Here is a 14,090-nt window from a genome sequence, read left to right on the forward strand (position 1 = left end):
GGGGATCTTATGGAATCCCCGTAGCCTATGGCAGCCTTGAGCTTGACAGGTACTTGTTATGGTCACTTTGAACTCCCAGTGTTCCTGCTTCCACTTTCCAAATTCTAGCATTATAGGCATGTGTTGTCATTCCTGAAAAAGGCTCGATGTCAATGAATACAGAATAAAATTTAGCATATCCATTTTAGCTTTGCAAGGCTTTTAGGAAGTAACCTACAAGACTATGTTGGTTGGAATAAAAATGGCCTCATGTGCTCAAATATATGAATATTTAGTCATCAAGAAGTGGCACTATTTAGGATTAGGAAGTGTGGCTTTGTTGGGGTAGGTGTCACCATGTTGGAGGAAGTGTGTCACTGGGGGTGGGTTTTGAGGTTCCAGAAACAAAGCCAAGGGCAAGCCCAAATCTCTCTCTCTCTCTCTCTCTCTCTCTCTCTCTCTCTATATATATATATATATATATATATATATATATATATATATATATCTTCCTGCTGCCTATGGATCTGGATATAGAACTCTCACCTCCTTCTTTAGCACCATGTCTTCCTGTGCGCCATCATGCTACCTGCCATGATGATAATGGACTAAAGCTCTGATACTGTAAGTAAGCACAACTAAATGCTTCCCTTTGTAAGAGTTCCTGTGGTCATGATGTGTCTTCATAGGAATAGAACTTTGACTAAGACAAAAATTATGAAATCAGTAGGGTTTTTGGTTTCTATATTTGAGGAAATAAATAATGAGTTTGCATTTGTTTTTTTCCCCCCTTTTCTTTGAGATTGAACCTCGAGCCCTGCACATACTAGGCAAAACCACGGAGTTAAACCCAGACCTTTTACATTGATGATCCTGTGTTGGGAGATGGGTTCATTTATGTGTGAACGTGCACATGAGTACATGTGCATATGAAGACCAGAAGACAACCTTGGGTGTTAGTCCTCAGGTGTTGTCAATTCCCCATCCTCATCCCATTTTGAGACTCTATTTTTCCTTGGAATTCACCAAGAAGGCAAGCAATTTCATTAAGTTTTGTAACAAGTTACATTAACTTTAATATGACAAATATAGGAAGTAGACACCTATAAAGTAGCATCTAGACTAATAATTGCCAGCCTTATTTAGATCTCACTTTTGTACTCCCTTGTATGTGCACCCACACGTGTGTGTGTGCGCGCTTGCAAGAGCGTGCATTCTCTCGAGTACAGGTGTGTGTTCTGTGTTAAACTTTTAAGTGCTATTGTTGTTTTTATTATATCTTTACAGTTGTACCAATCTCCTACTCATTCTCACAGTTCCTAATAGTTTCCCTGACTATATGTATGTCATTTGAAGAAGTGTATGAGTAGACTCATATAATATGGGACCTTTGGTATTAGGTCTAACCCTATCCCCAGAATTAGTATCCTTGAAATACAAGTAAGATGTTTATAGATCAATCTCAGTGGATATTATAATTATTCTTTTTTATTATGTAAAGCCATTGATTTTTATGGATACAACATCAATGGAGTTTTATTTTGAGACATGTTCTAACTATGTAGTCCGGACTGATCTCCCAAGCGCTAGGGTCAAACAATGAATATATTCTAACTTTTTTTTTAATTCTTCAAAAATACGTTACATGTATTCAATGTATCTTGATCATATCAATCCAAATTCTTTCTCTCAATTTCCAAACTACAACTCTCTCCAACTTTTATATCATCTCCTTTTTTTTTTTTTTTTTTACAGCCTACTGAGTCCAATTAGTGGTTACCTGCATTTATGCGTCCTTGAGGCTAACCACTGGAGCATGGGCAACCTACCAGCAGCCACACACCCAAAGAAAAATGACTCCACTCCCAGCAGCCGACAATTGCCAACGGCTCCTGTGTTAGGGGTGGTGCCTTCTGAGCCCCTCTCCCATCAGTGTTGTAATGTTGACTGGATTAATCTTGTTCAGGTAATCATAGGTCCTGTGAGTTCATGAGTGCTATAGCCATGTAATGCCTAGAAGAATATCACACAGCACTTCTCCCCATCCTCCAGCTGTCAGATTGTGCCGTGGGTCTTGGTGGGGTGGCAGGGAATGGTTAGCATCCTCCAGCTGTCAGATTGTGCCGGGTCTTGGTGGGGTGGCAGGGAATGGTTAGCATCCTCCAGCTGTCAGATTGTGCCGTGGGTCTTGGTGGGGTGGCAGGGAATGGTTAGCATCCTCCAGCTGTCAGATCGTGCCGTGGGTCTTGGTGGGGTGGCAGGAAATGGTTAGCATCCTCCAGCTGTCAGATTGTGCCGTGGGTCTTGGTGGGGTGGCAGGGAATGGTTAGCATACCTGTCTCAGGTAGGACTGAGCACTTAACCATCACTTATTTTCAGCATTTTGGTCAGTTGAGTCTTTGTGTGAACTACTGTCCACTGTAGACAGAAGGTTCTGTGACAAAGGTTGAAAGCAGCACTAATTGTATGGGTATAATCATAAATATAGAGAGCAGCTTGATGTTTCACAAAACAACAATGGTAAGTTTCCCCTCCTAGGACATCTGATCTCCTGGGATGGGCTTTTTACAAGGCTTACAATAGCAGACATGAATTTCCTCATATGGAGCAGATGCAAATCTAATCAGTAAGTAGTTTTATTAGCCTATTTATTCAATTTTTAATTTAAAAACGTGTTTTTTGACTAGACAATATTTATTTATTTTTAGAAGGGCCTCATATAGCCCAGGATAGCCTCAATCTCAGTACAGGCTGGCTTTTATCAGTATTTTAAATAATTTCTTCCACATATTACTCCTTAACTATAGTGCTGTTTTTTTTTTTTCTTTAATGGTTATGTTGTGGCAATCTTTCTGGAATAAGCACTCCAACACTATTGAGAATGGAATAAAGATGCTACCAAAGCCATGGTAGTTCCTGAAAGCCCTCAGTAGAGGGCCGAGGAGTTTGTGTCCTCATTTTATATTCTAAAACCACAAGGTGATGTGAGCAAGCAGTTGAGATTTTACAGAAGGTTGCTGGGCAGTCAGCTTTTTGTTTCTTAAAGGTATACAGAATAGTTGACCAATGTTAGCTTTTGTGATCAGGTTGTTAAATGGAGTGACCTACTGTGCTGTAGCTATTTCTTCCAGGTGGGTCTGTTCCAGGTAGCAACATGAAGTTGTGTTGGGAAATCAGCAACAGCAGAGAATAATTGTTTTTCCTTTACTCCAGTTAATTTATCAATCAACTGAATGCTAAATTTCTGTATCCAACTAAACAAAAATACAAACAAGAGAAAACTAGTAGTGCAAAATTTTAGTGAAAATTTTAGTTTTTATCCAACTCAGTTTTTTGTATGAGTATAATTTTGTTTTTAAATGAATAGTGATAATACAAAACAAATGGAAACAAAACAACCTTTTAACTAAAAGAAAGCCTACAGTCAGATGTGGTGACAGGAATGTTGTAATTACAGTACTGAAGTGACCAAGGCAAGAGATTCACAGTTACAGACCAGCCTGAGATACATTGTAAGTTCTGAGATGACTCAGATCAGATTCTCTCTTATAAAGGCATTAATTCCTTTCATGACAGCTCCATTTCATGGCCTAATCACTTCTCAAAGGCTCCACATTCAAATATTAGGGGTTAAGACTAAGGAGAATAATATGGGGAGACATAATCATTCTACTTATGTCACATCAGTTCATCTCCTTCTACAAAATATACTCATTATATTCCAGTACCCCCTCAATGCCTTACCTTTTACTGGCATCAACTTTAAATCCAAAGCCTCATCTACATATTATCTAAATCAGATATGGGTAATGTGGTTAATATTGATTGTCAAATTGGCAGACTCTAGAATCACTAAAGAGGCAAGCCTGTAAAGAATTATGTAATTACGTTAGTAGCCTGTTAGGTTATTTGAAATGGGAAAACATTCCCCAGGCTCAATTAAAAGGGAGAAACTTAGGGAGCCCAGCATCCATCTTTCTCTGCTTCCTGACTGTAGATTCATTGTCACTACATGCCTCAAGATCCCATAATCAGGACTTCCTGTTATGATTGACTAACCTTGAACTGTTGCCAAACTAAATCCTCTTTCCCTTAAGTTGCTTTTTTGGGGTATTTTTATCACAGTAACAGGTGATAAAGTGTATACTCATATATATGAATGACTTGATATAGCACTAATTTTGAGGGAAATTTCTCCCAAGTTCTGAACCCATGAGATATATGCTCTAGACTTTCAAAATTCAGTTATGGAACCCAGAATGCTGAATCATTCCTGCCATCCTATAACGTGAGTTGCAGATCAGCCTTGGCTACCAAGTGAGACCTAGCCTCAAGACAATATGTACAGTTGTAGGACAGGCATAGAATAAATATCTCATATATATATAGAAATAAATGGCAAGTCTTAGGTAAGTCCAAATTACAAGGCAAATTATATGAAATCTTAAGGTGTGAGAATAATCATTGTCTTAGTCACTGCTCTATTGCTGTGAAAAGACATCATGACCATGGGAACTCTTATGAAAGAAAGCATTTGATTGAGCTGGCTTAAAGTTCCAGCGATTTAGTCCATTATCATCACAGCATGAAGCATGATAGCATGCAGGCAGATATGGTGCTGGAGAAGTAACTGAGAGTTTTAAATCATGGTCCACAGGCAGCAGGGAGAGAGAGGGAGACTCTGGGCTGGTAATGGGCTTTTTGAAACTTCAAGCCTAACCCCAGTGACACACTTTCTACAACAAGGTCACATCTGATCCTTTCAAATAGTGCCATTCTCTGGTAACCAAGTATTCAAATCTGTGAGCCATAGGACCCATTGTCTTTTCAACCACCATAATTTCTTTTGGCCTTTGGATTGTCTGTGGTTGAAATCCTGCCCTTGCAGACCTACCTAATGGTCTGCTTTGTGCAGAGGCAGTTTATAGTAGTCAAGGCTTGCCAGCAACATAAAATTTTCTATATAGCTGAAGGTAACCTTGAACTTATCCTCCTGTCTTATCTCCCAAGAGCCAAAATTACAGGCATGAACCACCATACCCAATGTAGGCAGTGATGGGTATCACAAATTCCACCCTCTGCACAACACTGCACCTGAATGCTGTCTGCCACAGTTTACTTTGCAAGGTTTGCCTCTTCTGGTAAGGTTTTCATTTTCATCTGAGACTTCCTCAGAATGGGGTTTGCTGTTTATTTCACACCAGCGTTTTCTTCAGTATTACTTAAGGATTCTGTGAGGAGACTGGCCCATTATTTATAGCTCCCTCTTATTTTCTTTTTAAAAGTAATTTTTATTTATGTGTATGTTTGTGTGTGTTTTTTTCTGGGTGTGTACCCAGTGTGTGCAGGTGCTCTCAGTGGCCAGAAGGTGGCATCAAATCCCCTGAAACTGTAATGACAGTGTGGTAATGAAAGAGGTCTTCTGTAAGAGCAGCATATGCTCTTATCATCAGTCTATCTGTGAGTGACAGATAGATGGCTGTCTTGAAGAATTTGGTCTACCCACTAGCCTCTGGCTCATAGCCGTCAATGTCTAGGGAATTCTTGCTGGATGGGATTTGTTTCCACTGAGATTGATGGTATCTCTCTGTGCACTTATCAGACTGTCTATAGGAGAGATCAGTCTCACCAAATCTATGAGGATCATGTGTGGGCTTACCCTGAGGGGAGGGCTGCAGGGCTTTCATCTGACTAGCCTCTGGACTGTTTTGGGAAGCAGCTTCTCAGTCTCCTCTCTGGCCAGGGAGCTGTTTTGGCTGTGTTTGGCTTGCTTCTCTGTGCAATGTTGTTTCTACTCATGTATGTATGTATGTATGTATGTATATATACATGTATATATATGTATATATTCATATACATATATATGTATGTATATACACTTCTTTCATGGATTTCTATACTTTTCCTCTCTGGAATAATTTTTTTTTCTTATTCTGATCCCCTCAGCAACTAACATGTAGGCAGCTTCTGGTCTAACATCTTAGCAGAAGTCTGTTTGAGAAGAGGACAGTTTGTATATGCTAGACCCAGGGAGTGGCACTATTAGAAGGTATAGCCCTGTTGGAGTAGGTGTGGCCTTGTAGGGGTAGGTTTGTCACTGTGGGCATGGGTTTTAAGATCTTCATCCTAGCTGTCTGGAAGCCAGTTTTCCACTAGCAGCCTTCAGATGAAGATGTAGAACTCTCAGCTCTGCCTGCACCATGGCTGCCTAGATGCTGCCATGTTCCCACCTTGATGATAATAGACTGAACCTCTGAACCTGTAAGCCAGCCCCAATTAAATGTTGTCCTTTATAAGACTTGCCTTGGCCATGGTGTCTGTTCACAGCAGTAAAACCCTAACTAAGATGTGGACACTGAGATTCAGCCTCACTAGCAGCCCCAGCTGGTGTGAACATCATTATATTGACCAGGATGTTTGCAAACTTTCATTGATCATCCTGTCTCTGCTTTCTGAATACCAGAATTATAGATTTCTAAAGTAGCCCAGTATAGCCTGTACTCTGGTCATTTACTACTGTGGATTACTTGTTTGGTGGATCAGTAATCAGCTGATTGACTTTATTTTTTATTGTTGTTTGTTTTGATACCTCACAGTATAGCCTAGGCTGGTGTGGAACTCAAGGCAACCTTGCCTTAGTCTCCTAAGTGCTAGCAATCTAGGCTTGAGTCAGCATGCTCAAGCACTGGACATGATCTTATATTTAACTTTCTAGTCATCCTTTGCCTAACTAGAATAAACCTCAAGAATCAGCTTGGCCAATTTAATTAACCAAGTGGCTTGTACCAAAACATTGATTGTTTTGTTTGTTTGTTGTTTTTGTTTTTAAATCACTGACATGGTCAATATGGTATGAACTACCTAGGCCATCCTATAAATAATCAAAGGCAATTGGGTTATTTTGAACTATTTTAAACAACACACTGGGATCTATTAACTTCTTTTGTTGTTGTTGTTTTTTTTCTTTCTTGTAGTCAGGATTATTATGTTTCAGTTTAGAAAGTTCCTAATCTTTCTTGAATCTAGGGTAAAATGGTAAAATAATTTATTTGTCTCCCCCTTTTTATTAAGTACTAGAAATCCCAATAAATTTATATTTAGTTTACTGGAGAATTTAACCAGAAAGATACTGTGGCTTCTTGTAGTTCTTAAAAGACTAGGGAATTTGGCCAAGAGAAAACACAGTAGCCAAGCTCATTGAAATTCTAGATACTAAGAAATTACAGCTGTGGTTTACAGAATATTTTTCAAAAGCACAGAGAGTGATTTACACTCAGGCTTGTGACCTCTACTTTCTTTTTTCCTGGGCTCCATTTCAAAAATTAATTCCACCCTCTTGTTGCTCCTTCCTGTAATTTGATGTTTGTGGATTTTGTCTCATCTATTCACTAATAAAATCAAATGATTGAGATTTTTGTTAAAAACAAAACAAAACAATATTTCTTAGCCATATTTCTCTCCCTTCCCTTTTTCAGAACTCTTGTTTAGATACCACACCCATTTTTTAAATGAGTCATTTGTTCTTCTTTTTTCCTTTGACTTTTTTTGGAGTTCTTTGTATGTTCTGGATATTATTATGTTCTCTCCCACACATGGTAGAAGGCTTCCCCTTCCTTTACTTGATTGTTTCATTAGCTGTGAAGCATGAGGCTTTTCAGTTCCCAGTTGTTGGCCTTAGTTCTTGGACAAGTGGAGTCCTATTCAGGAAGTCCTTTCCTCACATACATCATGTAGCCACTGCCTATTTTTTTTTCCTAGCAGTTTCAGTGTTGCAGGTTTGAGGTCTCAGTCTCTCACTCATTTGGAATTAGCTTTTATGCAAGGTGATAGAGAGTGGTCTATTCTTTCCTTTTTTCTTTTGTTCTTTTTGTCAAATATCAGATGGCTGTAGCTATGTTTACTTGTTCTATTTTTTTATTTTTAATTTTTTTTTATAGATAGTGTTTCTCTGTGTATGTCTGGCTGTCCTGAACTCATTTTATAGATCAGGTTGACCTCAAGCTCACAGAGATCCACCTGCCTTTACACAACCATGTCCAGAACCATTTTTTTTTTTTTTACTATGACTCTATAATATTTCTTGAGGTCTTGGATAGCAATTCCTCCATCATTGCTATTTTTGCTCAGGATTATTTTGGCTGTCTGGAATCTTACATGGCTCCATAAACCATAAAGTTTTTAAAGCAATGAGAAGTGAATCTTGGCTGGGATTGTAATTCATCCAATGAATAAAAGACAGAGAAACAATTTTGTTTGCAAGCTAAGGCAAGATTAGAAAAGGCTTACAGAGGCTGGGAATGAAAGCCCCAGATTTCACCCTTCGTACATTAACAGGAAAGAAAAAAAGAAAAGGCTATACAGCTTCTACCTAGAATATTCTCCCTGGGAATTCTGACCTGATGCAGAAGTAAGAGAGAGGCTGCAGAGAGATGAAGTTGCTCTGAGAAGATATTCCAGCCCTCAGAAGATATTCTCAAAAGCCATGTCAGAGGTGTGAATGAGAAAGCCTTTAGGATAGATTATTCTAAGTCCTAGCTTTTGGGTCACTCTATCTCAGGCCTGGTAGAGGCAGCTGTTAGACTGCTGCAACTAATATGCTGTCACAGAGAAAAAATGTTCTTGATGAATAAACTCAGCTTAACTGCAGAAAAAAAAATCCCCGTTAATGATTAGGTTTAGGGGTGTTGTTCCCATAAAGAAATAAATAACTGGATACAGTCACAGGCCAGTCATTTTGTGGAATGTGTCTTTAATTGATTTCCATTTCTTTCATGATTTTTAGGCAGAACTACAGTAACACTCTTTTCATTTTACTTAGACCATCAAGTGAGACACGATACTGATTTATTGTATTATTGGTGATAATCATGTCGATTACTCAAGTAAGTTGTGACTTGAGGCACCTTTAAAGTTGCTAATTTTTGTCAGATGTGATAGCATACACACTTGGGAGTGTAATACAGTTGGATCATGTCTAGTTCATAGCTAGCAATGGTTAACAAAATCCTACTCAAAAACAAGCAAAGACAGAAAATTTGTTATTTTACCTTGAATAAGTAATAACTGTTATGTGGGAAGATACTCTGTGACAGTATAAGAAAAATTTGCTTCTTATCTTTCACTCTCTAATTTTAGCATCCATTGATATTTCATGTCTTACTATTGTTATGATGGCTGAAAATGTTTCTTTACCATTTCCAGCTTTTATTACTTGATAGTCTATCTTAAAGCCTATCTGTGTCACCTATCTCCTGCTGCAGTTCTCCTTTCCTGTCTTTTTTTTCTGATTTTTCAGATAGTGTCTCAGTGTATAACGTAGTAAGGTGCAGGTTGCAGTGCAGATAGGCTAGTGGTAGCCAGATCTCTGAGTGATGCACAGCTTAGCAGTTTGGTGTTCAGTTGCACCTGGTGGTGAAAGACTGAGACTGTAGCTATTTAGAAAGAGACAAGAGGGTCCCAAGGTCAAGGCCAGCCTAGGCTATAAAGTAAGTTCATGCCTGTCTCAGTAACTTAGTGAGATCCAAGTAAAAATAGAAAATAAAAGAGTGCTGGGGATATAGGCCAGTGGCAAAGAGCTGTCTTAGTATGTGTGCTGCCCTAAGTCTAACCCCAAGTACTATGGCGTGTATTACTCAGGGCTTTTTAGTAGACTAGAACTGAGAATAGTAAAGGGGAATTTCTTAGAGTGGCTTACCTGAAATAGTCTGGATTGCTAAACAGTGGCTGACTACACTGTGGCCAGCCCAAGTGTGCCTGCTAGCTGTTCAGACCTCACTGTTGAGATCTCCCAGCTGTCCTAGTCTTATACTGAAGACCTCGAGGATTCCTGGAGAGCTGTGGTCTGTAGTCCACGTTAGAAGGTTGAGAAAACTGTTCATCAGTAAAGAAGAATGTTAGCAGCAGTGACAGGTTAATGAACTCAAAGCAAAACATAAGTCCCATAATCAGAAAAACTTTTTCCCTTGGATCTTCTTGTATCTGCATATTGTGGGAACATGATGACAACAGACAACCTATTCAAGAAAATCTATTCTACTTGTGCCCAGTAGCTTACCTCTTAGTTGATTCTAGACTCAGTCAAACTGAGAGCCAAGATTAACCATCACCCCATGACAGGAATTTAGAGCTCAGAGATGGGGGGGGGGTGTAGGAGTGAGGGGGTGGGAGAATGAGCCTCTGAACATTTTTCTTTTATTTACTTCCTTTCATTATTATTATTATTATTATTATTATTATTATTGTAAAAAATTTTTGTAGTCCAGGGTATCTTGGAATGTGAATCCATGTATGGCCTTGGCTGGCCTCCAACTCACAGGGATGCCCTAGCAAAGTGTTAGGACACCAATGACACCTGGCATCTTCCTTCACATCATCCATTCTTTTTTATTGTTGCTTGCAAAAGTTCTTATTTCATTTTGTGTGTGTGTGTGTGTGTGTGTGTGTGTGTGTGTGTGTGAGTGAGTGTGCTTATGGGGGGGTCTATGTGCTCATGTGTTTATAAGTATAGAGGCCATGGAAAAAGATGTTGGGTTTTCTGTTTTATCAACCCCCACCTTATTCTCTTGAGACAGGGTCTCTCACTAAGCCTGAGGCTAAGTTGGTGGCCAGTAAGCCCATGTGCTTTTTTTATCTCTGCCCTCCACATTTCTGGGTTTATAGGTGAATGTGGCCACACCTGGGTTTGATGTGGATGCTGGGAGCTAAACTCAGGTCTTCAGTGTTTGGATAGTTCTCACCTGTTGAGTCATCTCCCCAGCCACCCTGCTCAATGACCAGGGCTTCCTTTTAGCCCCCTGGCTGTCCTGGAACTCACTCTGTTGACCAGAGTCAGAGAGAGATAGATCAAGAGCCTCTGAACATTTTTCTTTTATTTACTTTCTTTCCTTATTTTTTTAGTCTGGCCTAGAACTTAGATGTGCCTGCCTCAGCCTCCAGAGTGCTGGGATCAAAGGTGGTGACTGACTACCATTCATTCTTACAAAAGAAAGAAAGAAACAAACAAAAAAGCAAACAGGCAATCAAATAAATAGAAAGTAATTTCATCAACAAGGTAGGCTCTATGAGAAATTACAGCTTATTGTTAAAAAACTGAGGTGGTAGCACACACCCTTAATTTTAGCACTTAGGAGTCAGAGGCAGGTGGATCAAACTTTAAGGCTAGCCTGGTCTGCAGAGTGATCTTATTTAGAAAAACAACAACAAAACCAAAATAAAACAAAAAACTAGAAAAATTGAGCCACTCTTATTGTGACACAATGAATCCATTACTTAAATGTACCTTGCAATTTACAAAGATTTGAGGTTTAAGATGTTATGTAGACACTATTTAATTAACGTCAATTATCACATCCAGTTCTATTGCCCTGTCTAAGGGTAAGGCTGATGCTTCTGGTAGGCTTGGCGTTCTCTTCTCCAGATGACGACGAGGGCGGGGCTTACATGGCTCCGCCTCTCGGAGGCGGGGCGGGTTAGAAGCGGTCTGGCGGAAGCTGGAGGCTGGAGCAGCGCGCGCTTCTGTGTTCATAGGGCCCAGCCGGGTTCCGGGGTGCTGCTGTGTTTCACGCTTCAGCCGGTCCCCGTGCTCTGCCGCTCGCGTCCAGGCCTTGCCAGCAGTCTGCGGCCGCGGCGCTAGACCCAATGGCTCTGTGCAACGGAGACTCCAAGGTCAGTCTGTGATTGGCGTCTCTGCGGCCCTCGGGCAGCATGAGCGAGGCCTGGGTATTCGTCCGCCTCCTGCTCGGCCGGGTCAGTGGCGCTCTGCCTGTGCCAGCCCGGCCTGCGGCGCGGCTTTCCAGCATCGGAGGCGCTTTGTTGGCTTTGCTAGTGAGAGGATCCGAGCGGCGGGAGCGGCTGCCGCGCCCGAAAGCGTCGAGTTTCAGCGCACAGGCGACCTAGCTGTGGGCCACGATTCTTGGGGACTCCGAGGCCCTTCAGCCGCAGGGCAGGATCGGGGCCTCGCCTGCGGCGGTCGGGCCAGGCCGGCCTGGATTCTTTCCAGCCTCGTGCAGGCCTTTCTATCTCTCCTTAGACCGCAGCTTCTGTTCCTGGTCCCAGGTGTGCTCCGTCACCCTCTTCTCCCGCCATCCTCGGAGAAGAGTGTGTGGCCAGGTTCTGCTCCTGCGCACACTGGCTCGTGTATTACGTGCTAGTTTTCGGGGACGTGTTTTCCCGTCTTTGGGGTCTTTTCCTGGGAGCTTTTTCCTGGGAGCCAAGGTCTTCCCGGGTGCGGAACAAAAGTTGACTGAGTTAGCCAAGTCGCGAGAGCGTTGGGCCGTTGTTGGCGCGCTTGTGGCCTCCAACTCCCAACCATAGACGTCGTTCGTTTTTGCCTGGCCTCTGAATTGGTCCCCTTTCCGTTCCTACCTAAACGTCTTTGACCTTCACAAAGTCGGTTTTGTCATCGAGAAACTACAGTGTTGAAATATAATTTACTTTAGCAAGGTGTACATCACTCTCGGGCATGATTGTGGCCTAGCTTTAGCAATCTGGTTAAATTTCTCTTCGGGTGTATGAAACTCCAAACTTTGGAGTGGGGATAGCTGTTGTAGAGCCAGGAATAAGTTCAACCCTTACAAACATGGAGCATAAGTGTCACAGCCTCGTGAATGGCTGCTTAATATGTTGAAATCATTCAAAACCTGTGTTGAACAAATGAATAAACATTGTGAGGTAGCTCCTATATTTTCAAACCTAGGCACCTGTCGTGGTCTAAAGAATAAGTCTGGGGGGGCTGGTGAGATGGCTCAGTGGTTAAGAGTACTGACTGCTCCTCCGAAGGTCTTGAGTTCAAATCCCAGCAACTACATGGTGGCTCACAACCACCCATAACGAAATCTGATACCCTCTTCTGTGTACTCATTTATAGCAATAAATGAATCTTTAAAAAAAAAAAAAAAAGAGAAGTCTCGGGCTGGTGAGATGGCTCAACAGGTAGGTAAGAGCATCTACTCTTCTTCCAAAGGTCCTGAGTTCAAATCCCAGCAACTCACAACCACCCATAATGCGATCTGACTCCCTCTTCTGGTGCGTCTGAAGACAGCTACAGCGTACTTATAATAATAAATAAATCTAAAAAAAAAAAGAATAAGTCTCACCTTACACTTCTGTACATTTGTCTTTAATTTTTAATCTTACAACTCACTGGAAGAATTAATTCATCTTTGTGGTGGGTGAGTTCACTGCGGTATTATATAGAACATACTGCGATCCAGAGGAATATTTTCACAAAATTATCTCAAACAGTATGAGCATATTTTTTTCAACATTTTCTTAAGATATTTTTGATCATTGTGGTATATTTGAGTTTAAGGTGAATAGCTAAATTTTATATCAAGGCCATGTGGCAGAGTGAGCTACTCATACCTGTCTTTAACTCCAGCCTAGATGTTCCAACGCCCTCACCTGGTCCCTTTGGACACTGCATGCAAATGGTGCAGACAAACTTGTAGGCAAAACACTGTAAAAGGAATTTAAAGCCGGGCAGTGGTGGCCCATGCCTTTAATCCCAGCACCTGAGAAGCAGAGGCAGGTGGATTTCTGAGTTCAAGGCCAGCCTGGGGTACAGAGTGAGTTCCAGGACAGCCAAGGCTACACAGAGAAACCCTGTCTCGAAAAAGAAAACAAAAAGGAATTTAAAAATAAAATGCAAAAAACTTAATAAAAGTCATAAGCTAAATCTTAAACTGGCCAATTAGAATTAACCATCACAGATGCTATTCCAGCACCATTAAGGTATAAGGGTGGCCTCCTACACACACACACACCCATGTTTATGGGTATTATGCTTGCATGTGTGTCTGTGTACCACATGTTCATGCTGGTGTGCCCAAGGAGGCCAGAAAATGACATCAGACCATTGGGACTGGAATTATAGACAGTTGTGAGCTGCCATGTGGGTTCATTGAATTGAAGGTGGGTCCTCTGGAAAAGCAGCCAGTGCAGTGCTCATAACCTCAGAGCCATTAACCCAGCCCCTGTTTTTAAAACTTTTAAAAATTCTGTTACAATATTTTATGTAAATAGCTGTTCTGTTTGCTTTTTGTTATTTGGACTGATAGATGGAAAGCAGTTAAGAAAAATGCCTCCCAGGTAGCCTGTAGGTAAGTCTGTAG

At 41.0% G+C, this 14,090-nt stretch overlaps 1 protein-coding gene across 3 annotated transcripts in view; it reads left to right on the forward strand.

Moving 5' to 3' along the window:
• Gmps (guanine monophosphate synthase) overlaps positions 1-14,090 on the forward strand; it is a 49,342-nt gene that overhangs the window by 1,556 nt on the left and 33,696 nt on the right. The window contains exons 2-3 of one of the 3 annotated variants that reach the window (XM_031374007.1): positions 782-1,012; positions 1,735-1,945. In XM_031374007.1, the coding sequence (XP_031229867.1) occupies positions 1,796-1,945 (150 nt within the window). In that variant the 5' untranslated portion in view covers positions 782-1,012; positions 1,735-1,795. Of the gene's footprint in view, positions 1-781; positions 1,013-1,734; positions 1,946-11,436; positions 11,644-14,090 lie in introns of those variants that run through there. The other 2 variants (XM_031374006.1, XM_031374008.1) reach the window with 2 other exon arrangements.

This window comes from Mastomys coucha, unplaced genomic scaffold (assembly GCF_008632895.1).
Source record: "Mastomys coucha isolate ucsf_1 unplaced genomic scaffold, UCSF_Mcou_1 pScaffold16, whole genome shotgun sequence".
In the NCBI taxonomy this organism is placed as follows: Eukaryota; Metazoa; Chordata; class Mammalia; order Rodentia; family Muridae; genus Mastomys; species Mastomys coucha.